This window comes from Danio rerio, chromosome 10, assembly GCF_049306965.1.
Source record: "Danio rerio strain Tuebingen ecotype United States chromosome 10, GRCz12tu, whole genome shotgun sequence".
Classification (NCBI taxonomy): Eukaryota; Metazoa; Chordata; class Actinopteri; order Cypriniformes; family Danionidae; genus Danio; species Danio rerio.
The window spans coordinates 48149359-48172974 of NC_133185.1; the positions used below are offsets into that span (position 1 = coordinate 48149359).

Below are 23616 nucleotides of genomic sequence, written 5' to 3' on the forward strand. Positions count from 1 at the left end.
GACAGACAAATCTTTTTATTTATTTTTATTAATTATTTATAGTTTATTGCTATTGTGACATTAAACTGCTCCATGCAGCCAAAGCTATTTGTTTTTAGCATATATGACTTGACAAGCATGTACTGTATGTGATTTCCTCCAAAATCCTCCCTGGCTGCTTTAAAATGTAAACCATAAAGGCCCTATCATACAACCGGCGCAAGACGCGACCCATTTGTTGTTTGCTAGTTTCAGCTCGATGCAAGAATCATTTTGACGTTTTGTGCCACGCTGTTTAAATAGCAAATGCATTTACGCTCATATGTGCGTTCTGGTCTAAAAAAGGAGGCGTGTTAAGGTGTGTTGCTATTTTGAGGAACTAAAATAGACAGTTCAATAGACCAGATCAAATCAGGTCTATAGTCCAGCGCAGAGCGTGTTAGTTGAGCGCCTCGCTTACACATTGCTTAATACACACAGGATGTACAGCAATATGCAAATATCTTTACAAATGAAAAAGAATTAAAGGATTAAAATATTACAAAAATTATTATTTTCTAGCCTACATAAATATAAACACTGTAGCTAATAATATAGCTCTATTAGTGTTTACATTTTTATTTAAATTGTTTTATTTATGCAGAACTAAAAGAAATAAGACTTTCTTCAGAAGAAAAACGTTTTAGGAAATACATTGAAAAATGTCCTGGCTCTTTTAAACCTTAAATATTTATGCTACTAGTTTTACCCTCATATGGATGTAGTCCTGACTTATTTGTCATAATTATTTACACTGTATGAGTTGTTGATGTCCTTTTCAGCAGGGTATGATATTATTGTGTGTTAGAATGGTGTGGTCAGCACATCTCTCTCCAGATACGTGATGCAGGACATTGCCGTTTCCTCCATAGATCTGGACCAGCCAGCTAAGTTTCCCTCCACATACGGCAGAATTCCAGAGGTCACCTGGTTGTAGTAGGACACCTAGAAGAGCAGCCAGAAACGAACAGAACTGCTTTAACCTTTTATCATGTCCACACATACACAGTTATTTCGTTTTCCTCGCCTTTTTAACAAAAAAAACAAAACTCTCTGTCCACATGACAAGCTGCAAGTGTGAGAAAAAAATCTCAACCCTGGCTGATGCTTTAAGAAAGTTTTGGTTTTAGCCACCTAATACTGCATTTACATGCAGACAAACGGCCAAAGAGCATAGAAAAAAAACTATTGTGAAAACACCCGTGTTCATGTGGATGTGGACAGGGTCTCAGTTTGTACCTTGCAGGTTGAAACACTGGTTTCCTGAATGAGGAATCCTATACATTTGGCTTCACTCCGAATGCAGTTCTCTTCAGGCGGGACAGCTGCCAGCGTGACGGACCGCAGTGCTACCACATACGGGTCTCTGAGATAATTAAAATACATTTGCAGATTTATTTCTCATTACTTGCATCACTTTTTCAAACCCCACTTTGAAGTAAAAATGACTTACTGACAGCTACAACCCACATAGCAAAATTTCTCTGGCCCAGCTCTGGCCCACACAATCAGGTTTTGCTTGGCCCACATGCCGCAGTGAATTACGGTACATGACTGGACCAAATCTGGCTTCCACACAAGGGCCAAACACAGACCATATCTGGGCCAAGTCTCAGCCAAGTTAATAACTCATAACTGGGCCTGAACTGGGCCAGATAGGTTGGTGTGTCACGATTGCAATGAAATTGATAAACCCATGGAGTGATGCGCTTTAGGCACACTATGGGCACGCTTTTTCTCAAAGTGACCTGATTGGTAGAATTTTTTTTCTTTACTCAAAAATGATTTTAGTGTATTTTAAATGTGGGTCAAGACTGGCCAAACTCACATGGCCCACTTATCAAATTTTCAAATCTGGGCCAAATACTACGTTTTTCATCTGGCCCAAATCTTGTGTGCCGCCTTAAAAACGGTGCCACCTCTGCCGAACCCGGGCCATGTTTGGCCCACATGCTGTATGGCAGTGCCGGATGAATGCCAGCTGTGCCAGCTTTTTGCCAAATCTGGGCCAGAATTCTTTGCTACTAGGGAACAGTCAAAAATCACATCAAATCCAATTGGTACATTTACTTTTCCGGGTTTTTTGAGTGCCTTTTGAATGTAAAATCAGACAACTTAAATGTGCTGACGTGTTAAGAGAAAACAATCCAAGCACAGGGTTTCTGCAGGTTTCACAAAGTCAAATTTAAGACGTTTTTATAAATTAATTGTCAAACCTTCACAGCACTAAACACTAAGGATTTTTTTCTTATGGCTGTGTAGAAAAGAGGTTTATTTGCCTCATCCAAAGTTATTTCTGTGCCACGTATTTTAACCCTCTACTGCAGGGGTGGCCAACCCTGTTCCTGGAGAGCCACATTCCTGCGGATTTCAGTTGCAACCCATATCAAACACACCTGTCTGTAATTATCACGTGGTGTTCAGGTCCTAATTAATTGGTTCAGGTGTGTTTGATATGGGTAACAACTGAAATCTGCAGGAAGGTGGCTCTCCAGGAACTGGGTTGGCCACCCCTGCCCTACTGCAAGCATTATGATAGATCAATTTTAAAAATATTTAACTTTTTTCCTTTCTTAGAATGGCTTATCTTGAAGTGCTGTAGAAACATTTGGAGACAATAGTTTTTTTTTTAAAGTACTTTATGATGCCATATGGCAACAACGTCCAACAGTGGATCCAACTTAGAACTTTCCTTATAGTTAATAATTTTGTTGTTTGAAAGGATTGAATTGGTGTTGCAGTATTATAAGCTTTAACACAGAACTTATAAATGACACCTTATACATACTTTCCAACAACTCCTATTCCAACAGCTTTCATTCATTTGTTGATTACTGAAAACAAACATACTATTGTATTATCATGTATACAACACACAGTGGGTATAAATATTTCAACAATGTTTATATATTAGGGGTGACGCAGTGGCGCAGTAGGTAGTGCTGTCGCCTCACAGCAAGAAGGTCGCTGGTTCGAACCTCGGCTGGTTCAGTCAGCGTTTCTGTGTGGAGTTTGCATTTTCTCTCTGCATTCACGTGGGTTTCCCCAACAGTCCAAAGACATGTGGTACAGGTAAATTGGGTAGGCTAAATTGTCCGTAGTGTATGAGTGTGAATGAGTGTTGTATGGATGTTTCCCAGGGATGGGTTGTGGCTGGAAGGGCATCCGCTGCGTAAAAACATGTTGGATAAGTTGGCGGTTCATTCCGCTGTGGCGACCCCGGATTTATAAAGGGACTAAGCCGACAAGAAAATGAATGAATGTTTAAATATTATACTATATATCAGCGGTTCACAAACTGGGGTGCGCGAGAGAATGTTTGTAATGGCGTAAAGTTTTATTCATTCATTCATTTTCTTGATGGATGGAGACTATTTGTATCTGTTTTTTTATACTACAGCTTGTGAAATAAAATATAATTGTTCTCCTGATTGTAAGTCACTTCATTTACCCTCTGCTAAATCGTTAACACTGACAAAAGTCATCTGGTTACAATACTATAGTATTTTATTAACCATACTGACACTGACACCTCTAGTAGAGATCGAGATGTCACATAATCAGCTAAAATGTTGCTAGAATTGGTTTTCATGTATGGGCGATACATATTTCATCACCAAAAATGACTGAGCTCATGTCCATGTGTTGTGCGATATTGATTATTGTGACAGGCCTAGCTAAGTTTTATACATGCACATTCTTTAACATATATTTTCTTCAAAAACAAAACAACATATTGGTGAATAGAGTTTGGTTCAAGGCTTTTTGAGATGGATTATTGGTGATTGGAGACATGGACAGAGGAAACTTAAGACATGTTTAAAAGGATTTAAGACCTACGAGACAACATTTCAGAGAATTTAAAACTTTTTAAAACCTCACAGAAACCCTGCAAGCACTAAGAAATTGTTAAAAGTGCATTAGTGAAACCTACCCATCTTTGCAGGGCTGCCTTTTAGACAGCAGGTACACAAAATCCCGACATTTGCCTCCATTAACTGTAGCACATTTAACATGATAGATGGTCTCCTCCTCGTCTGCTTTCTCCACCTCTTCACAGCTCCTGGAGAAAGTTCAGACGGTGAGAAACTCAATTTGAAGTGTTTTTGCACTCATAAACCGCAATCTCTTGCTCTCCTACAGGTAGTTTTTGTCCCACTGTGGCCGTAGCTGCAGGTCGGCGAGCATGGAGAAAGCATGAAAAGCCGTGGTTTTGGCCTGCATCTCGACTTTTAAACACAGCTTATCTGCCTCCTCGTGCACATAGAGTCCCATCTGCCAGACACACACACAGCTAATTCAGTCAGCACATTATATAATTTAGTTTATATATAAAATGTTATATGGTTATGACCTTATCAGTGATGTTATTGGGCTCCCAGTCCCGTTTTCCAGCTATCACGGTGAGAGCTGCCACATTGTTGTACCCCAAATACACCTGCAGAGGGCAGAGATGTTACACATACAACATTAGTTCTGTTTAAAGGGATAGTTCACCCAAAAATGTTAATTTGCACTCAGTTTACACACTCTTAAGTGTTTCCAAACCTTTATTTTATTCTGTGGAACACAAATGAAGATATTTTGAAGAAAGCTGAAGTCCTGTAACCATTGACTTCCATAGTAGGAAAACAAATGCTATGGAAGTCAATGGTTACAGGTTTTCAACATTTCTCAAAATATCTTATTTTGTGTTTAACAGAAGAATGAAACTTACAAGGTTTGGATCAAGTTAAGGATGGGTCAATTATGACAGAATTTTCCATTTTGGGTGCACTATCCCTTTTAGGTTATTATAGTTGAGCATTTTTACACTAGTTTTTAATATATACTATAGAATTTAAACTATTATGTGTTTGATTGTGGATGAACTTACATTTCAATGTGTATTTTCAACAGTTTAAGTATGGAAAAATGATATTTATATAGATTAAATTAAATTTTAATAAATGTAGTTAAATTTATTCATTCATTTATTTTCCTCCGGCTTAGACCCCCATTATTAGGGGTCGCCACTGCGGAATGAACCGTCAACTATTCTGGTGCATGTTCCACACAGAGGAAGCCCCTCCAGCTGCAACCCAGTACTGGGAAACACCCATACACTCTCACATTACTATACACACTCATACTCTACGGCCAATTTAATTACTTTACATTCAATTCCCCTGTAGCTCTTGTGTTTTGGACTGTGGAGGACACCAGAGCACCCGGAGGAAACCCACGGCAACACGAGGACAACATGCAAACTCCACACAGAACAACTTCAATTTTAAAATCGAGCACCTTTATAATTCAAAATGTGAAAAGTAAGTGTAGTTAACATTACACTTACACTTAATATTTACGTTAAAAACGTCAGTAATTTTAAACATTTTAACAAGTTATGTTCAAAGGACTTGAAATATTGATCAAATGTGCATTATTTTTCAGTTTTATTGTATAAGATTTAAATTTAAATGGTTTTGTTTTAGACAATGGAGTACAAGTGCTAAAATAAAACCAGAAAATTTTATTTCTAATTTAATTCCAGCACTTTTATCCCTTTTTTTGTTTGTTTTTAAGTACTTTCAGCCCTCAATCCAAAAGTCTGAAATTCAAGAAGCGTGGGAACCCTGAGTACTCTATATATATTTCTTTAAATAAGTAATAATAAAAAATAAGTACCTGATTACTTCTGTCCCAGGGCACAGAAACCGGTCCCTCGTCTCTTGAGTACAAAATATGTTTTCTGGGAAAAATATATATAATAATATATGAGTTTGGTATTTTTCCTTTAATGACTGCGTATTTAAAATATTTTACGCCACAAAATGAGTAGTGTATTATCTATACAGAACAAACCTGGCCATGCGAATCCTCTTCCTCACGATAGCACCAATAAAGCGTCTTTCTCCATCCTAAAAAATAAACGCTACTATTAATGTGTCTATTTCTTGCTGGTTTATGCATGTATATTTGAATATTTTAATTTCACTGGCATCATTTAAACAACAACTTAAAACCCAACTTTTGGACGATCTGCGTCCACATCAGCGTTTCACCTAGCGTTTCTGAACATATCTCCTTCCACACTACGCCACCAAAAACGTATATCACGTGACCATTCATGCACTCTGGGCATGCGCGTTCTAGTATAAACAGTAAGCGTGTGTCTCGCTCGCCATTTGGTTATTGTTAATCAACAAACGCCGGTTGAACAATGAACGCGATGGCAAAGAAAGCAAGAGAGGTATTTTTGTGGACAGACGACGAGGTCGAGTTTTTATTAAACGTAACAAATGAATAACTGCACGATGGCACCTAAAACAGACAATAGTGCAAACAACGCTCCCATTTCTGTGTCCATGTTGTTGTTTACAGTGAAGGCTGTTCTGCTGTCTTCCTGTAGCGTTAAAGCCATGTGTTATAGTCATGTGATAGAGGCTTGACGAATAAGGGAAGGATACGCAATGACACAAAAGCCCCAATCAGCTAGCGAATCTCAGCAGCCCCGCCTCCGTTTTCAGATGTCTCCGTTTCCCTCATCCACACGGAGATAGAGCAGCAGCGCTTCAGAATGAAAACAGCCTTTCCAGCGTTTCCAAAACGCTCCGTTTTCAGCGCTCGAAAACTTCATAGTGTGGGCGTGATGGCGTAACCGTAGCAGAACTTATACATTTTCAAACTAAAATGCATTAGTGTAAACGGGGCCTTAGAGAAACTTGTTGATGTTTTTATCAGCAGCAGGGTGGATTACTGTAATAAACTCCTCACAGGACGTCCCAAAAAGACAGTCAGACAGTTGCAGCTCATCCAGAACGCTGCGGCCAGGATTCTGACCAGAACCAGGAAATCAGAGCACATCACACCGGTCCTCAGGACTTTACACTGGCTGCCAGTTACATCCAGAATAGAGTTTAAAGTATTATTAGTTGTCTATAAATCACTAAATGGTCAAGGACCTCAATACATTACAGATATGCTGACTGAATACAAACCTAACAGATCACTCAGATTTTTAGGATCAAATAAACTAGAAATTTCAAGAGTTCAGTCAAAGCAGGGTGAATCGGCTTTTAGCCACTACGCCCCTCGTTGCTGGAATCAGCTTCCAGAAATGATCAGATGTGCTCCAACAATAGGCATGTTCAAATCAAGACTGTCTAGCTGTGCCTTTACTGAATGAGCACTGTGCTGTGTCCCACAGATCACACTATTGTGTCTTTCTTTTCTTTTTCATTCTTTTATAACCTGTTTCAACACATTTTCTCTGTTTTTAATTATTTTTAGTATGTGTTTTTATTTTCTTACACTTGTCTCTTTTATTCCTGTTCATGTAAAGCACTTTGAATTGCCCCTGTGTATGAGATGTGCTATATAAATAAACTTGCCTTGCCTCATTTGTAAGTCATTCTGGACAAAAGTGTCTGCTAAATGACTACATGGTAATGTAAAATGTCAATGCAATTACTCACAAGTGTTGTGTAGGTGACGTCAGGAAGCATGCATCTCTCCCCATCCCGCTCTGGGATGTAGTACATCATGGAGGCGCTGTTGATGTGTCGCGGTTTTCCCTCATTCCACTCCTCACAGTTATACGCCTCCACCCGCACACCCACCTCCACACTGAACAATGGAGAACAATGTGTTCAAATGAGTGCTGTCGAGCCATTGACAACCATATTTACAATATACAGTGTATATGAAAATTAATGGGCGAGGCAGTGGCGCAGTAGGTAGTGCTGTCGCCTCACAACAAGAAGGTCGCTGGGTCGCTGGTTTGAACCTCGGCTCATTTGGTATTTCTGTGTGGAGTTTGCATGTACTCCCTGCCTTCGCGTGGGTTTCCTCCGGGTGCTCCGATTTCCCCCACAGTCCAAAGACATGCGGTACAGGTGAATTGGGTAGGCTAAATTGTCCGTAGTGTATGAGTGTGTGTGTGGATGTTTCCCAGAGATGGGTTGCGGCTGGAAGGGCATCCGCTGCGTAAAAACTTGCTGAATAAGTTGGCGGTTCATTCCGCTGTGGCGACCCCGGATTAATAAGGGGACTAAGCCGACAAGAAAATGAATGAATGAATGCAAATGAATACTTTTCTCTAAGGATACGGGTGTTTTTGTCTCTCAGAGAATACATATTCATTACTGTCAATAATAATATAATTATTGCAATAAATACCAGAAAATATCATGATAAAAATCATCCATCGCCCAACTCAAAGCCTCCCTAGGTCAGTCAGGTGTGTGTAGCTCCTTTACCTGTTCTGAAAGGTGTTATTGACCATGGCTTTGAACACTAATCTGTCACCAACAAATGACGGCCCTCGGAAGCGAAACATGTCCACAGCTCCGAGAGAAGGATAGTAGCCACACAGACGACTGCGAGAACACAAACACACAGGGAAAAAATGCAGATGTATTACACCAAAGAGCTAAGAACTACACTACATAGTCCTGCAGAATTATAATTTATAATATTCAATCATAAACAGTTGTATTTCTTGGCTATTTTGTAATAAATGTAACACATGTATGATAGCAAGAACAACAGATAGACATGAGGTTAGTATTTGGTTGCTAGTATGTTTTGACTTGTCTCTAGGGTGTTGTAAAGGTGTTGTTGTGCAGTTGATGGCATGTTTTGAATGCTTCCCAGGAAGTTGCATTGTTGTTTTGTGTGGTTTGCGATGGGGTTGTTGTGCAGCTAATGATGCATCTTGCAGGTGTATCTGATACCTGGCTGCTACTGTAGCTACATTCTCCATCCAGGCCATGATCTGCCCTCCAAACGTGTTTCCATGGTGATTAGCGTGTGGCGGTAGCACCAACTCGATGCTCTCGACCCGTGTGAGCTCAGTGGACACTGCAGGTGTCACAGGTTTCCCTCTGTACAATCCTGAAACATCAACAGATCCTGCTCAGCACACTCTCCACCAGCACCAACTGGTTCATTCCACTAGAAACAGCGGGTCACATCTACTAATCATGCATACATGCAACTTTTTTCATGAATAAATCATCAAAAACATTTGTACAATTAAATGTACAAAAACAAATCAGGAACAGCTTAAGCTTAAATACAACATGTGCAGTATGCAATAATTATGCATGCACGAGGCCTTATAAGCATGTTTAAATAACCTACATATTTGTTATTTACAGGATGGGAGAAAGGTAACTTGATATTACAAATTGATAATGCAATATTACCGGCCACTTTATTAGGTACACCTGTCCAACTGTATGTTAACTCAAATGTCTAATCAACCAATCACATGGCAGCAACTCAATGCATGTAGGAATTTAGACATGTTCAAGACAATCTGCTGCAGTTCAGAATGGGGAAGAAAGGGGATTTAAGTGACTTTGAATGTGACATGGCTGTTGGTGCCACACGGGCTGGTCTGAGTATTTCAGAAACTGCTGATCTACTGGGATTTTCACGCACAACCATCTCTAGGGTTTACAGAGAATGGTTTAAAAAAAGAGGAAATATCCAGTGAGCGGCAGTTCTGTGGGCGCAAATGCCTTGTTGATGCCAGAGGTCAGAGGAGAATGGCCAGACTGGTTCCAGCTGATAGAAAGACAACAGTAACTTAAATTTACAGCCAGTTACAACTAGGGTTGTAACAATATACCGGTATGACGGTTTACCACGATTTGAACGTGCACGATTATCATACCATGAACAATTGCATATCAACGGTTTTAACCCTTAAAGACCGAGACAGCCGCCCGCGGCTAAAAATAAGTATTGCTCTTAAATGTTTAATAACTTTTGATCCGCTGATCTGATTCATACAATTCAAAGATTGGCATAAAGAAGAGAATCTCAGCTTTCAAGTGCTGTATAACATAACATTAGCGGACTTTCAGAGGCTCCGGAATCAGTGCGGTTACGTCATCAACATTTGACAACGCTGATTTGACAAAGAAACGCTCGTCACTGTGTCTCCGGACAAATCAGACATGATGCATTGATGCATTGTCCCTCCTCCATGCCCAGATTGGTTCAAACTCGCTATATCACAACCAATAAGCATAGGTTTCGCTTTTGTTTGTGGACCAAGCTTTTTGAACAACACGGAATGAGAGATAGGCATACATTTATGCGCGGCTAAATAAAACGCAAAAAAAAAGTTTTGCATGAAATAATTCTCATACTAAGTACTTTTGCATGCACAGCAGCACAGAAACATGACAAAACAGTGACACAGCAAAGACGAACTGCTGCTCTTGCTGTTTTCAAAAGACGCAAATGAAGATGCAGCTGTTTGTCTGCATTGCAGACAACCATGTCCATATCCATATCCACAGACAACCATATCCATGCTGGCACATAAAACCTAAGGATGTTCCATATTGAATCTAGTTTCGTTATGTAACTATTTATAGTATAGTAAATATTTATATCTATTTTTTTACTGAGGATTTGCACCATGTTTATTTGGACTTTATTTGGACTTTGACACATTATTTATTATTTTCTTATTTTTATTTGTTCATTGTAAGTGGTGTTGTTTATAGTAACTAAAAATATATTATTTGGAAAAAGTCAAATTTGCTTCACTGTTCTATTATTTTGTAACATTTGTAACATACCGTATACCGCGAAACCGTCAAACCGTGGTATTGTTTTAGACGATTATCATACCGTGAAAAATTCATACCGTTACAACCCTAGTTACAACCGAGGTCTGCAGAAGAGCATCTCTGAACACACAACACGTCCAACCTTGAGGCAGATGGGCTACAGCAGCAGAAGACCACACCGGGTGCCGCTCCTGTCGGCTAAGAACAGGAAACTGAGGCTACAATTCACACAGACTCACCAAAACTGGACAATAGAAGATTGGAGAAACGTTGCCTGGTCAGATGAGTCTACATTTCTGCTGACACATTCAGATGGTCGGGTCACAATTTGGCCTCAACAACATGAAAGCATGGATCCATCCTGCCTTGTATCAGCGGTTCAGGCTGCTGGTGGTGGTGTAACGGTGTGGGGGAGATTTTCTTGCCACACTTTGGGCTCATTAGTACCATCAACGCCACAGCCTACCTGAGTATTGTTGCTGACCATGTCCATCCCTTTATGAGCACAGTGTCTCCATCTTCTGATGGCTACTTCCAGCAGGATAAAACACCATGTCATAAAGCTTAAATCATCTCAGACTGGTTTGTTCAACATGACAATCAGTTCACTGTACTCAAATGGCCACGGTCACCAGATCTCAATCCAATAGAGCACGTTTGGAATGTGGTGGAACAGAAGATTCACATCATGGATGTGCAGCTTACAAATCTGCAGCAACTGTGTGATGCTATCATGTCAACATGGAGCAAAATCTCTGAGGAATATTTCCAGTAGCTTGCTGAATCTACACGAAGGATTAAAGCAGTTCTGAAGGCAAAAGAGGGTCCAACCCTACACTAGTAAGGTGTACCTAATAAAGTGGCCGGTGAGTGTATACTGTAAAAATAAATTAGAAGACTCTAAGTTCAATAACAGAAGAGCAAGTCAGATCAACTGCATCTTAAAGGGTCTAAAAATGACCAGCCACAGTATGTCTATTACTGCATTTAAAAGTAGGCTAAACAACTTAGGGAAAAATCTAACTGCAATAAGATGGCGGTTTACACTAATTTAAAGGGGGAGTTGAGTACAGTGCTGCTAACCTTTGTCTTGAAGGTTGTAATAGTCTTTCATGAGGTTATTGAAGGCCTCTTCATTATAGAGACGGAGTCGTCGTCTTTCAGAAGCCAGAGAATGTTCCAGCATTTCCTCTACTGAGCCCTGAACGTCCAGCGGCTTCAGAGACACCTGCACACACAGGCAGCGGAGAATATTTAGGAAATGTAAAATTGTGAATACATATAACATGAACATGCAAACATTTGTTACAGTAGCCTAAATTTAAATTTGACTCACATCTCATATTAAAATGTTGCCATGTTTGTGCGAAACAGCAGAAATGCATGATAGTTTAAAAGTAATACAATGCTTTTGAATGAGACTACTAAAAAAAGTTAACCCTAAAATTTGTCCATGCACCTTAAAATTATGAATTAGTATTTTATTCCATGTCATTTTATGAAAACGAATACCTTATTATTGAATTTCATTACTCCAGTCTTCATTGTGGCATGACCAGGGGCGAACTTAACCAAAAAGCAAGGTAAGCAGCCGCTTAGGGTCCTGGGGAATTAGGGGCCCCCGACCAAAATGCCAAGAAGCCTACATTAATCATTTAGCTCTTTTATAAATTTTCTATCATATTTTATAAAATCTGTCTATAACTGTTAAGATTTTAACGTTATTACTTCTTTTCAAAACCGGGAGCCCCCCATGAATAATGGAATGTTCCATCTGTACCAACACCAATCAGACACATCTGGGCTAGCTAATCAAGCTCTTAAGCAGAGGTCACACTGCACTTTTCGCCCCATAGACTGTGATGCAAGCGAATGCGACAGATCGGAAATGCAAGATCGCGTGACAAGTTTCGCAGTCGCTGCGTTGGAAAGTTTAAGCTTGGTAAAACATGACTTCAAAGATCAAAACATGATAGAAATGTAAAATCACTTACGTTTTTAAATGTCTAATCATCTTGTTTAATCCTGCCCCTTTTCGCAGTGCCGTACTACATAATTTTGCATGCTCAAAGTTAGAGTTGTGAACCTATACTGGTCCCACGGTTCGGTTCGGTTACGATTATCATGCTATCGATTTGGTTCAATTCGATATCTCGGTGCATCGACGATGCTTTCCACATATTTTTGGGGGAGGCTATAACAAGCTGTCTGTATAAACATACAGACACACAGCACCTCACTGTCTCTCATTCACACACATACACAAACATAGACTGCACTAAACACACAAACAAACACACATACACACACACACTTAAGCGCACACCCTCATGCTGAGCGTAGCAAAAAAAAGAAAAAAAGAAAAAAAAAGAAGCACTTTTCCGCCGGTCACATACTGAGAGCTTCGCTCAGCATGGCTAAACGCAGATTGCGAGGGCTTAAACGGAGCAGTGGTCGTAATGTCGAGCGAAAAAAAAAAAAAGAAAGACAGCTGTGAAACATAACAAGCTTTGTCTTTTTGTAGGAAACACACTTTAGATCTTTTTAGGGTAAGAGGTTTTTGAGTTATTGCTGTCTATCACTGAATGTGTCAGGAAAATTGAAAACAAAACCAACTGAACCGCGCTTATTTCTGGCGCCCCCTGGATGTACAGCACCCTTAGCATTTGCCTTTACTGCCTATGCCATGGGCCGGCCCTGGAGTGTTGTAAAAACCCGCACTCACCTGCGACAGAGCGCATAGGAGAGAAATGACGTCAGAACATAATAACCGGTTATGATTATTACCGAAGCAACAATTAATTTTGACACCCCTACTCAGTCTAGCGTGACCTTTGATGAGCTAAAATCATCTAATCATAGTTAGTTTGTGAACTTGTTTTTTTTTTTTTGTAAATTTATTACAAAACAAATTTACAAAAACTTTAAATTTGATATTAAGAACATAAAAGTTCCTTTAAATATTAAAATATATAAAATATATTTCAATTATTTAATTAACTTTTTATATATATTTATTTAAATAGCCTATTTCTTTAGCAGACTATTTTACAAAAATGCTACAGCCCCATACCTGGAATTGCTTAAGGCCCCCAAATCACTAAGGCCCAATCCCAATTCTACCCAGTAGCCCTTGCCCTTAACTCTACCCCTCGTTTTGCACGTTCATGTCAAGGAGTGGGGGTCTCCCAATCCTCTTTAGCTTGAAGGTGTAGGGCTAAGGGGAAGGCGTGAATAGCCCTTCGAACAAAGATTTTTCAGGACCACACTCGAAACCAAGGCGTGAGAAAATTTCCCAGAATACACCAGCCACAACGGCAGATAGTTACACCCGGAAGTAAGTAGATCCACAAATTAGTATTTTTTTGCAATTATTAGAAATTTTTACAACAAACAAACATGTTTTAATATATTCATAACCGCGTTCATGTTTTACTGTCATGCTTAAAACAAAAAAACAGCAAAATTTTGCGATCTATAATCCATAATCATAACTCCTGTTCAGCAGTCCCACAACATTCTAACACTCGAATACCCTGTCAGAATAGTCTAGTGGCTGGGAATGAGCTGTTTACAGTGCCTGCTTTAATGTTAATGTTGTTTTGGTGTGATCTCATATGAAGCAGGAGCTCGCGATGACATACGATGACATGTGCAGGTGCTGAAGTGCTGTCCCAGTTCTTCGGGGTAAATTTTGAAGCCCTTTCCCTTCACACTCGGTTTTAAGGACCAAGGTGAAGGGGGAAGGGGTACAAAAATAGAATTGGGATTGGGCCTAGGTCTGCCCTTGGACATGACCCTTCTAAAGTCATCAGAACATGTTGATTTTCACTGTTTATTATCATTAATAGAGTATCATCATCACTGTTACAAACCTTTGCGCTGTTTCATATTGTTGTTGAAAACGTAAAACAGTTTACTTGTTAAAATAAAAGTGAAATATCTTACTGACCCCAGTTTTTGTTTAGTATTGTGGAAACTCAGATTTAAGTGGCCTCAATAGGGTGTTTACTTCGCAGAGATATTACCTTTTGTGTTCCTGTTGGCTTTGCTACAAATGTAGAAAAGGCCACACACACTCTCTTCATCACGCCGCTGAGCACCTCCTGTACGGTTACATAGATGCCCACCTGATAAAAACACAGATCCATTACAGTTTCTCCATTAATAATTAACACACTAAATGTGTTTGATCTGGTATTACCTCCATGCTGGTGTTGAAAGCCCTGTTCACTCTGGATTTGATACTGATGACCTGCCCAACCCTGAAACACACACAGATATGATATGAAAACAGATAAATATACCACATAAACACAAGATATTTACTGATAAGTCACAAAAAAAATGATTGCTTGTTAAAACTGTCATTTCAGGAGCAACAAGGTGGTTATGTTAAAGAAATAGTTCATCCCAAAATCCCCTCGCCCCTCAATAATTTACTTGCCCCTCAAGCCATCCTTGCTGTATCTTTCTCTTTGCTCAAGACAAACACAGCTGGAGTATTTTTTTCCCTGGCTCTTCAGTACTGTAGTTGAATATTGGCTTTTATTTTAAAGCTTAAGAAAGTGCATAAATTCTCCATAAAAACTAACCCATTAACAATTGCTTCTTGGATTTACATTTTCTTCATTATTATTTTTTTTCACATTATTTTATTATTTTCATATTATTTTTTCACCTTTATACGATAATACAGTCGAAAGAATTGACAGGAAAGTGTGGGAAGCAGAGAGAGGGGAAGGACCGGCATAGGACTTTGAGGCGGGAATCGAATTCAGGTCATTGTGAGCACCGGAGTGCATGTGTCAATGCACTTGCCACTATGCTATTGGCACAGACCAAGGTACACGTTTTCTAATTTAATAACCAGTGTGCTTTCTCTCACAGTCTCTTTATCAGACCAAGAACAAACATTTCATATTATTTAATAAATAATTTGATTATTAGGTGAAGGCATGGAGGCAGTGGTGTTTATATTTATGAAGAAAATAATTGTTTTTGTATCACTTTAATCCTTTAATTGTTTTCATCTGTAAAGATGTTTGTGTGTTGCTGCACATCCTGTGTGTATTCAGCAATGTGTAACCGTTTGGACCTGCATAGGCTCATAACTAACTAACAATATGCTATTCATACAACATGGCACAAAACGTGAAAATGACAGTTGCGCTGACCCCAAAATAGCAGCAAATCGTGCCATACACGTCTTGCGCCTTATTGCACTGGGTGTACGATAGGGCCATCATGTGTTTTTGCTTCGAAACCTTTAGAAATCTTTATTTTCGAATCAGTGGTTTGGAAGGACTAATCAAATTGGCAGTAAATTATGAGGCAATTTTCATTTTTGGATGAACTGACAGGGATAACTGACAGGAGTGTGTCAATAGCTGTTTCCATCCACCTATTTTTATGTGCATTTTGGATTATTCTAAAAGGCTTGATGCCAAGATGTGCATTAGAAACCATATGTGCACAATTGAGTTAAACTAAGTAAACTCAATTGTGCACTCAATTAAACTTTTTATCCGATAAGAAAAAGTGTGCATAAACTACGATGGAAACACTTTTTAGGAATAAATTTCAGCATGCACATTAAAAAGTCTGTGATTTTGTTATAAGAGATCATGTGATGATATAAATGTGTGTGATGGGATGCATTAATGGACTTTACAGCATTTCCAGCAGATTGTAAAACATCTGAAATGTTGTTTTTCTGATGTAAAAGGCCTCATGCATCAGTCCGTCATCACACTGCTTAAGTATTATTATTCTTCTTCTATTATTATTCCCTCCAGAACTGTCTTGGGCATCTGTCTGTGCTCCCAAAGAGAGTCTCACGCCTCCAAAAGTCAATAAAGTCATTGTGATTTGTCTTCTGAGGCGGAAGTAATTTATTATACAAGTAAAAAGACTAACGAATCTTCTCCTACTGCAAAAAAAAAAAAAAAAACGTCATTTTTCTGTCTGATATTTGTCTATAGTTTATCAGAAAGTGATGCTCTTTTTTCTCTTTGGCTCATTGGGTAGAATTGCTGCTTTGCAAATATTTTATGCAATATTAATTAGAAATGTAATTAATTAGCATCTTTGGATGGAAACATAGCTACTGTGAGGAGTTTAAACTGACCAGACATCTATACAAATGCAGATGTTTTGTTTCATGATGTTTGTTGGTAACCAAACCTGTTAAGCTATAGCTAAAGGCAGCTACAGTTTTAAAAGCAGCAGCTCATTTGCATTTAAAGTTAGTTAGTCGTTAGCATTTTAAGTTTAAAACATGCTTGCACTAAAGAAGGGGAATCTACAGCATGGAATAATAAATGATCAGTGAGGTGTTTATTTAAAAAAAGCATAATAAAACCCCTTAACATGATAATGGCCACATAATAATACCTGACAGTCTCTTCAAACTGGATATCGTCCATTGAAGCCGTAACACACGCCATTCCTGCATGTCTTTCAGCTTAAAGGAAGAAAAAAAGAGATTGATAACATGCACTGCTACAGCATGTGGAAGCTGAAAAATGCTGTTCAAATGACCATTATTTATATTTGATGTGTCGAACTGGAGCAGAAACAGATGGAGATCCCATCAGAGAGGATGCATGTGTAAATCATTCATGTGCTCCTTCCTCAAACCTCCTTTTCCAACAGATTCCTGTATTGTGGGTTAAAGGTAGATGGATGCTAGTTGCCTTCGCCGATCATAGTCCAAAGGTGTTTTAGCTTATCTGCACTGGCTCTGACAGATCGATAACACGCTTATTGTTGTTTTGAAAACTGACACTTTTATCACTGTGGCAGGTCAGTCAAAGTCTCGCCGTATTTGTTTGTGAAACGTATTGAAGATCAATGTGTGATTTGGAGAACACTTTTATCTAAATGGATGTACAACATAGGATATTTGTCCCTAGAATCATTTAAGTTTTCATAGCACAAAAATGAGGGTAGCTTGTCCTGCTATTGGGGTAAGATGACCTCCTTATCTGGGACAAATCAGCCAATGGTGAAGTCTAAAAGGGATGCAGCAGAGATGCCCAAACTAGGGCCTGCGGGCCAAAGTTGGCCCATTGTAACCATTGAATTGGTTCACTATCCCATCTGAGAATGATTTAGAGATTGTTACTTCAAATTTAATATAAGCTTTTATTTGTTTGTTTTATTGTTTAGGGTCAGAGTTTCTTTTGGTATTTGGTGTTTCTTCAGATACTAAAAAATAAAAAATGTGCCATTTTTTTTAACATTCATTTTTTTTTTATTTAAAAACGACTATTGAAATACGAGGCGTTTTTCCTTTTCATGGTGAAAAACGAAAAAGCTAAATTCAAAAATGAATAAAGGCTTGTTTTTTTATATTACAAAACCAGATAGGCTGACGCAAGGTCGACACAATGCTGCTACACACAGGCTAGCCTACTATAGGCTATTATTTTTCCACTTAATAACGTTATAAAAGGTATTTTCTTGTGATAACGAGATTTTGTTAGGACATATTTTCCTCATTAAGATGACATACTTCTTGTATAAGGAGCGGTTATAGGCTATATTTATTTTTTGTTAGCATGTTTTAAATGAAACAACCTTTATTTTGACATTACATGCAAGCGTCATTACATTGCTTAACTGAACACTTTTCTGAAAAGAAAGTTTTAATATTGTTAAAACCATAATGGTCCGTGTACGTTTTGATCATTTGTTTGAGCCTACTGATTTTTAATTTTTTAAAAATAGCCTACTGCTATATACACACACACACACACACACACACACATACACACACATATATATATATATATATATATATATATATATATATATATATATATATATATATATATATATATATATATATATATATATATATACTATGGAAATTTTTGGAATTTCCGTGGGTTTCCTCCGGGTGCTCCGGTTTCCCTCACAGTCCAAAGACATGCGGTACAGGTAAATTGGGTAGGCTAAATTGTCTGTAATGTATGAGTGTGTGTGGATGTTTCCCAGAGATGGGTTGCAGCTGGAAGGGCATGAGCTGCGTAAAAACGTGCTGGATAAGTTGGCGGTTCATTCCGCTGTGGCGACCCAGATTAACAAAGGGATTAAGCTGAAAAGAAAATGAATGAATGAATGAATGGGATCATTTCAGTCAAACATCACCAAACTTCAAGATAAAGAAAACTATTTATTAAAAATAATTATTGTGCGTATTAGGCATGGGACGATAACCGGTTTCAAGGCTTACCTTGGTTTGGAAAAGTCAAGGTTTTAAAACTGCTAAAGTATTCTGCTAAACTGTTTCTAAGGTATTTGTAAGTTATTTTTTGTTACATGCTTTTTACATCTATTTTATTTAGTTGATAGAGCAACAGTATCTTCAGCTGAAAATTACCCTCTACAACAAAAGCTACTGGTCTAAAATATTTTAAATGTTTCTTAAAATAAAATATATAGTGTTCAATGGGTGGAAAAATTAGTTTTTTACCCAGACATTTAATAATAACATATTTTGTAGGAGTAATCATCACAATACTGTGATTTTTTTTATTCAAGGTTATTATACCAGTACTGTACCAGTGTGTGTGCTAGTACTTTTTGTGGTGTAAAAATTGTAATACTGAAGCTAGCCTAAATGAGTACAGCTCTCATAAAAATATGAAAACATAAAATGATTGTTTTTTTGATAATATTGGCATCAGTTTAGCAAACATCACAAAACTTTGTCACCAAACAAACACTAAACGTTGTTTTTCTATTGTTAAAATGATGACTGGGTCAATTTTGACCTGCAAGTCGGAGTAAATGGAAAGTAAAGGGAGAGAAAAAACCCACTGAAAGTTTGGGATTTCTGCAGTGACATTTACATTAGACGCAACTCTGAAAACTGGACTGAAGCAGTTTTAATTTACCAGAACTTCTATGTTAAGCTGCTTTGACACAATCTACTTTGTAAAAGCGCTAGAGAAATATAGATTAATCGAATTGATTGAAGCAAAGACGCACATTTTGCATGAGCCCCGTCCACATACAGTCACTCACCTGCTAGACAGGCGGTGGTGTCCATCCACTTGAGCAGCTGCCCGGCGCCCAGCTCGCCCTGATGGTTGGCATGGCAGGGCAGGATGGACTGGCACATCTGCACCTCCACCGAGCCGAACCCGCTCCTGTTCTTCCGGTGCCCGTCCGTCGGTGGGCAGTTCTGGTCCATGATGGATCCTCAAGTGTTGCAGTGGTCAGTATTGTCCAGCTCTTATTAGGGCCGGTGGCGGCAGGTCACCTCACCTCTGGCCAACTTGGACGGTCTGCAGCACCAAAACACCTGAAGCACATATTTCCACATCACCTGCGTCATTACACAACATAGATTGTGATGTAATCGACGAGCGTGTGTGTTTTATTGACTTGTTTTATGTCTGCGGGTCATAAAGCTGCTGATGTATAATTTGATAGCAGAAGCGAGAGGCTGGAGGTCCAAAATATGACACTAAAATGATCATCAACGTAGTCTAAACGACGACCTATTTCAGGCGCGATTACAAATGCAATTTCATCAATGATGATTAATATAGTTAATATTAACGTCAACAGAATTGCTATGGTATTAGTCTAAACGGCGGCTTAACGTATTTTTCAGTATTTTGAGTGCGCGCTTTGCTTTTGTTCTGTCAATGAATGTTTTAATTAATGGGAAATGCTCTGAACAAGGTTATGAACACCCGTACTCCCATTTAAAGTCCAATTACGATTAATAAATCTAATATTAACGACGACGGAATTTATTCAGACCGGTTTGTTATTCTGTAGTTCGACGCATTTCGTTCGCGGTCTTTAAAGCAGGAAAGATTTTGATTGGCTCTCAAACGATATGGGCCATACCATTATACTTTTCTCAGTCCGTCGTTTAATCCACGAGCTAGTGTTTTTCCCATACTGATAAACTTCCGGTAACATGTTAATGTGTTCTTTTTCATTTTATAAGGTTCCTTTTACAGCATAGATGTTGTAATGTTATTAAAATACAACCAGTTAAACAGACTTTGGCATTCATTTAGTTGTTCAAGCGTAAAATGAGACAAAAAGCCGTTTGCTCGCACACGCCCGTCAGAATCAGCAGACTACCGCAGAAGCTCCATACACCAGGATAAAATAAATGCTTATATTATAAAGACATGGAGGATAAAAATGTCATTTTAATGCGGCGCTTCTTGTACAATCTGAGACCCACTTTATATCGGATGTCAATCAGCCAGTGGAGATCACTGATTTTTAAAGAAAACTGACCTTAAACGCGCCGATTTTACATTGGCATACAGTTCACCGGAAAATATTAACCCAGGTTACTGGCAAATTTTTTATTTGAGAGATTTTCTAAAGCAGACACCATTGAAGCTAGAAAAAGATACCTGTCATTCCCCTTGTTACCTAAAAGGAAAGAAGTACATTTCAAAACAATTAATGACATCTATCCATGTAACAAATTTCTTAATAAGATTTAATTTAGACAGTAATGCTTGTATTTTCTGCTTGAAAGATACTGGATCTCAGGAACATCTTTTTTATTGTTGTTATATTATCAAATCATTTTGGGACAGATTGTATGAGTGGTTGATGACAAAAAATGTAATACCTGCGTTTGACTATTGTGAAATTTGCTATTTTTATGGAAAACAAAGAAACTGAATTTCTGTGTAATAATATGTTGATTATAGCAAATTTTTTATATCCACAAATGTAGATTTCTTAAAGTTTCTCCTTGTTTCGAAGCATTTAAAAAATGATTTCAACATTTTATATAAATCTATAAAACAGGTAAAAGCAAACTGTGCCTTAAAGTTCTTTAAACTTTTGTCAACTTATATGGACTGACCCCCCTGAATGTAACGTATTTTCTTTTGTATTATTTAAGGTTTATTTATTATTATTTGTACTGTTTTGTTTATTATATGCTGCTTGGATATAATCTTATATATGTTTAACAATAGAAATTGAAAATGCCTGTTTGTTATTTGAAGTTTAAATAAAAAAAAAAGGTTACTGGCAAATTAAAAGTCCTATTAGCATGCTTCGGCATATACCCTATTGACTTTTTTATGTCAGCAGGTCATAAAGCGAGAGGGGTCTGGATGCAGACCTGGTGGAGTGCAATCTGAGCTGCATCTATTGCTTTTTATTGTGAGTTTAGTTGGCGCATAGCTGCGGTAGGCCAATTAAAAAAGTCCAACAACTACATCAATGGCAAACAATAACGCTGATATTAACGTCAACAGAATTTATTCAACATCTGTTACCCTGTAGTTTTGCGCACATTTTGTTTGCGGTCTTTAAAGCAGATAAGATTCTGATTGGCTCACAAACTTGTTTGTTCAACTAGAGGGATGGGCCATACCATCTTTTTTTTTTTTCTTTTAATTTCCTTCTGGTCCTTTAAGACAGTATTTTACAGAATAACAAAACAATTTATAAGAACAAAATAATACTAAATAGTAATTATATAGAATGATTTTTACACAATATGTAGCCTACAGTTAACAATCCTGGCAACAGCTTAAAACCGCAGCATAAACGCAGACCAGCAGGTTATAGTATTTGGCAACAATACCTGTTAGTTAAATTAACTTTTTTCTAAACTTGTTTATGATCAGCTGGAGGGATATAGACGATATTTTTCTTTAATATGACAGATTTTGTCCATTTATAGAAAATATAAAATACAATGCAGTGCTTTACTAAATAAAAATTCTAAAACAATTTATAACATTATGAACAAAATAAATCTAAATATTATAAAATGATTTTAGCTTAAGAGAACAATTCTTCAAACAGTTTAAAACTGCGCCAAAATTCTGATTAGTAATCAGGTTAACGATACGAAAACAACATAATAATAGTTAAACAAAACAGTATTGCGCTAGGTGATATCCCAGATAGAAAAATTACAATTTCAACCTAAAATCAACGTTTCTCATGACATCAAATCAATGTTGATCACCGTTATCGATTCAACCCCATTTTGCTCATGGGTGTAATGTTGAAACAACGTCAGGCATCATTCAAATCTAACCTGAAATCAATACAACTGTTTACCAATGTTGAATTGATGTTAATTTACAGTCGATCTGCGTTATAGAATCCATACATTTTCAACCTAATTGGTTTGTCTACCTAATGTTGAAACGATGTTGACTTTAGGTATCATGCTCATCCCAAGGCCCCTAGAGACTATGCAGCGCCATTGATGTGATCCAAGAAGGGATGATCCCAAAGTATCCATAATCCTGGACCAGGCCGTATCCCGAGCTGATGCTGTGGTGGTCATGGAGGAATGAGACTGATTCCTGAAAGACCAGACGAGTCCTTGCATTGATCCTGTGGGCCAGCCTGACCTCCCGCCGGTGACTTACTCACACCTGCAGCTTCTCCACGATGGACGTCCAGCTTCTCCAGCCTCCGCCGCCTAGACTGCAGCTTCACACAGGAAGTTTGGCCAGAAGAATAATGGTTGTGCCCAACAGAGCCTGGTTTCTCTTGAGGTTTTTTCTCATTACTTTGTCAGCTGGTGAAGTTTTGTTCCTCGCTACTGTCAACACTGGGATGCTTGGACCGGGACTTGTGGAGCTGTGCTTCGTTGGAGTTGCTCTTCAGTGTTTGAACTTTCAGCGGTGAAACTTAAACCACACTGAACTGAACTTAAAATCTGAAATCTGGACTTTACTAGAACTATGTTAAGCTGCTTTAACACAATCTACACTGTGAAAAGCGCTATATATAAAAAAAAAACATGGATTGAATTGAAGTCAATTGGAAAAATGTAGACTCATCAAATACAGTAGTCAATATAAAATCGTTGAATACTATTTTAAATGTATTTTGATCTTACCTGAGGCAGTGAGCCGAATCTCCAAGAGTATTGAAGAAGAACGTCACTATTATCATATTTACACTGTAGTTTATTTCAATAACTAGTTATTGTTTTTAAGATTGACATTTGGCCAACTTTCATCATCGCTCATAAAAATAATACGGCCAA

The 23616-nt window shown here is 38.2% G+C and overlaps 1 protein-coding gene across 8 annotated transcripts; it reads right to left on the minus strand.

The window, feature by feature from the left end:
- acot12 (acyl-CoA thioesterase 12) lies at nucleotides 1-23592 on the minus strand. 8 transcript variants are annotated; one of them, XM_073915255.1, is made up of 18 exons: nucleotides 23467-23592; nucleotides 23135-23331; nucleotides 22752-23054; nucleotides 19629-19908; nucleotides 16989-17058; nucleotides 14797-14857; nucleotides 14621-14722; nucleotides 11676-11820; nucleotides 8736-8895; nucleotides 8259-8378; nucleotides 7476-7626; nucleotides 5863-5918; nucleotides 5686-5749; nucleotides 4373-4456; nucleotides 4160-4293; nucleotides 3953-4081; nucleotides 1258-1384; nucleotides 1-963 (listed from the first exon to the last, which is right to left on the minus strand). In XM_073915255.1, exons 4-18 carry the CDS (start codon nucleotides 19795-19797, stop codon nucleotides 823-825), a joined length of 1713 nt encoding a protein of 570 aa, XP_073771356.1. In that variant the 5' UTR covers nucleotides 19798-19908; nucleotides 22752-23054; nucleotides 23135-23331; nucleotides 23467-23592; the 3' UTR covers nucleotides 1-822. The 8 variants fall into 8 exon arrangements, 7 of the variants coding, with proteins under 7 accessions (XP_073771356.1, XP_073771355.1, XP_073771353.1 ...); XM_073915254.1 differs by lacking the exons at nucleotides 22752-23054; nucleotides 23135-23331; nucleotides 23467-23592 and adding an exon at nucleotides 20993-21074; XM_073915252.1 differs by lacking the exons at nucleotides 22752-23054; nucleotides 23135-23331; nucleotides 23467-23592 and adding an exon at nucleotides 20871-20933.
- Nucleotides 23593-23616: the final 24 nt, after the last annotated feature.

Bases quoted from the DNA above. Each gene is read 5' to 3' on its own strand.
- acot12 (XM_073915255.1), bottom strand. From the start codon at position 19,797: ATGGACCAGAACTGCCCACCGACGGACGGGCACCGGAAGAACAGGAGC. The intron at 17,059-19,628 runs GTGAGTGACTGT...TCTTCCTTTAAG, and splicing joins CACCACCGCCTGTCTAGCAG to CTGAAAGACATGCAGGAATG. The intron at 5,750-5,862 runs GTTTGTTCTGTA...TATTTTTCCCAG, and splicing joins AAGAGGATTCGCATGGCCAG to AAAACATATTTTGTACTCAA.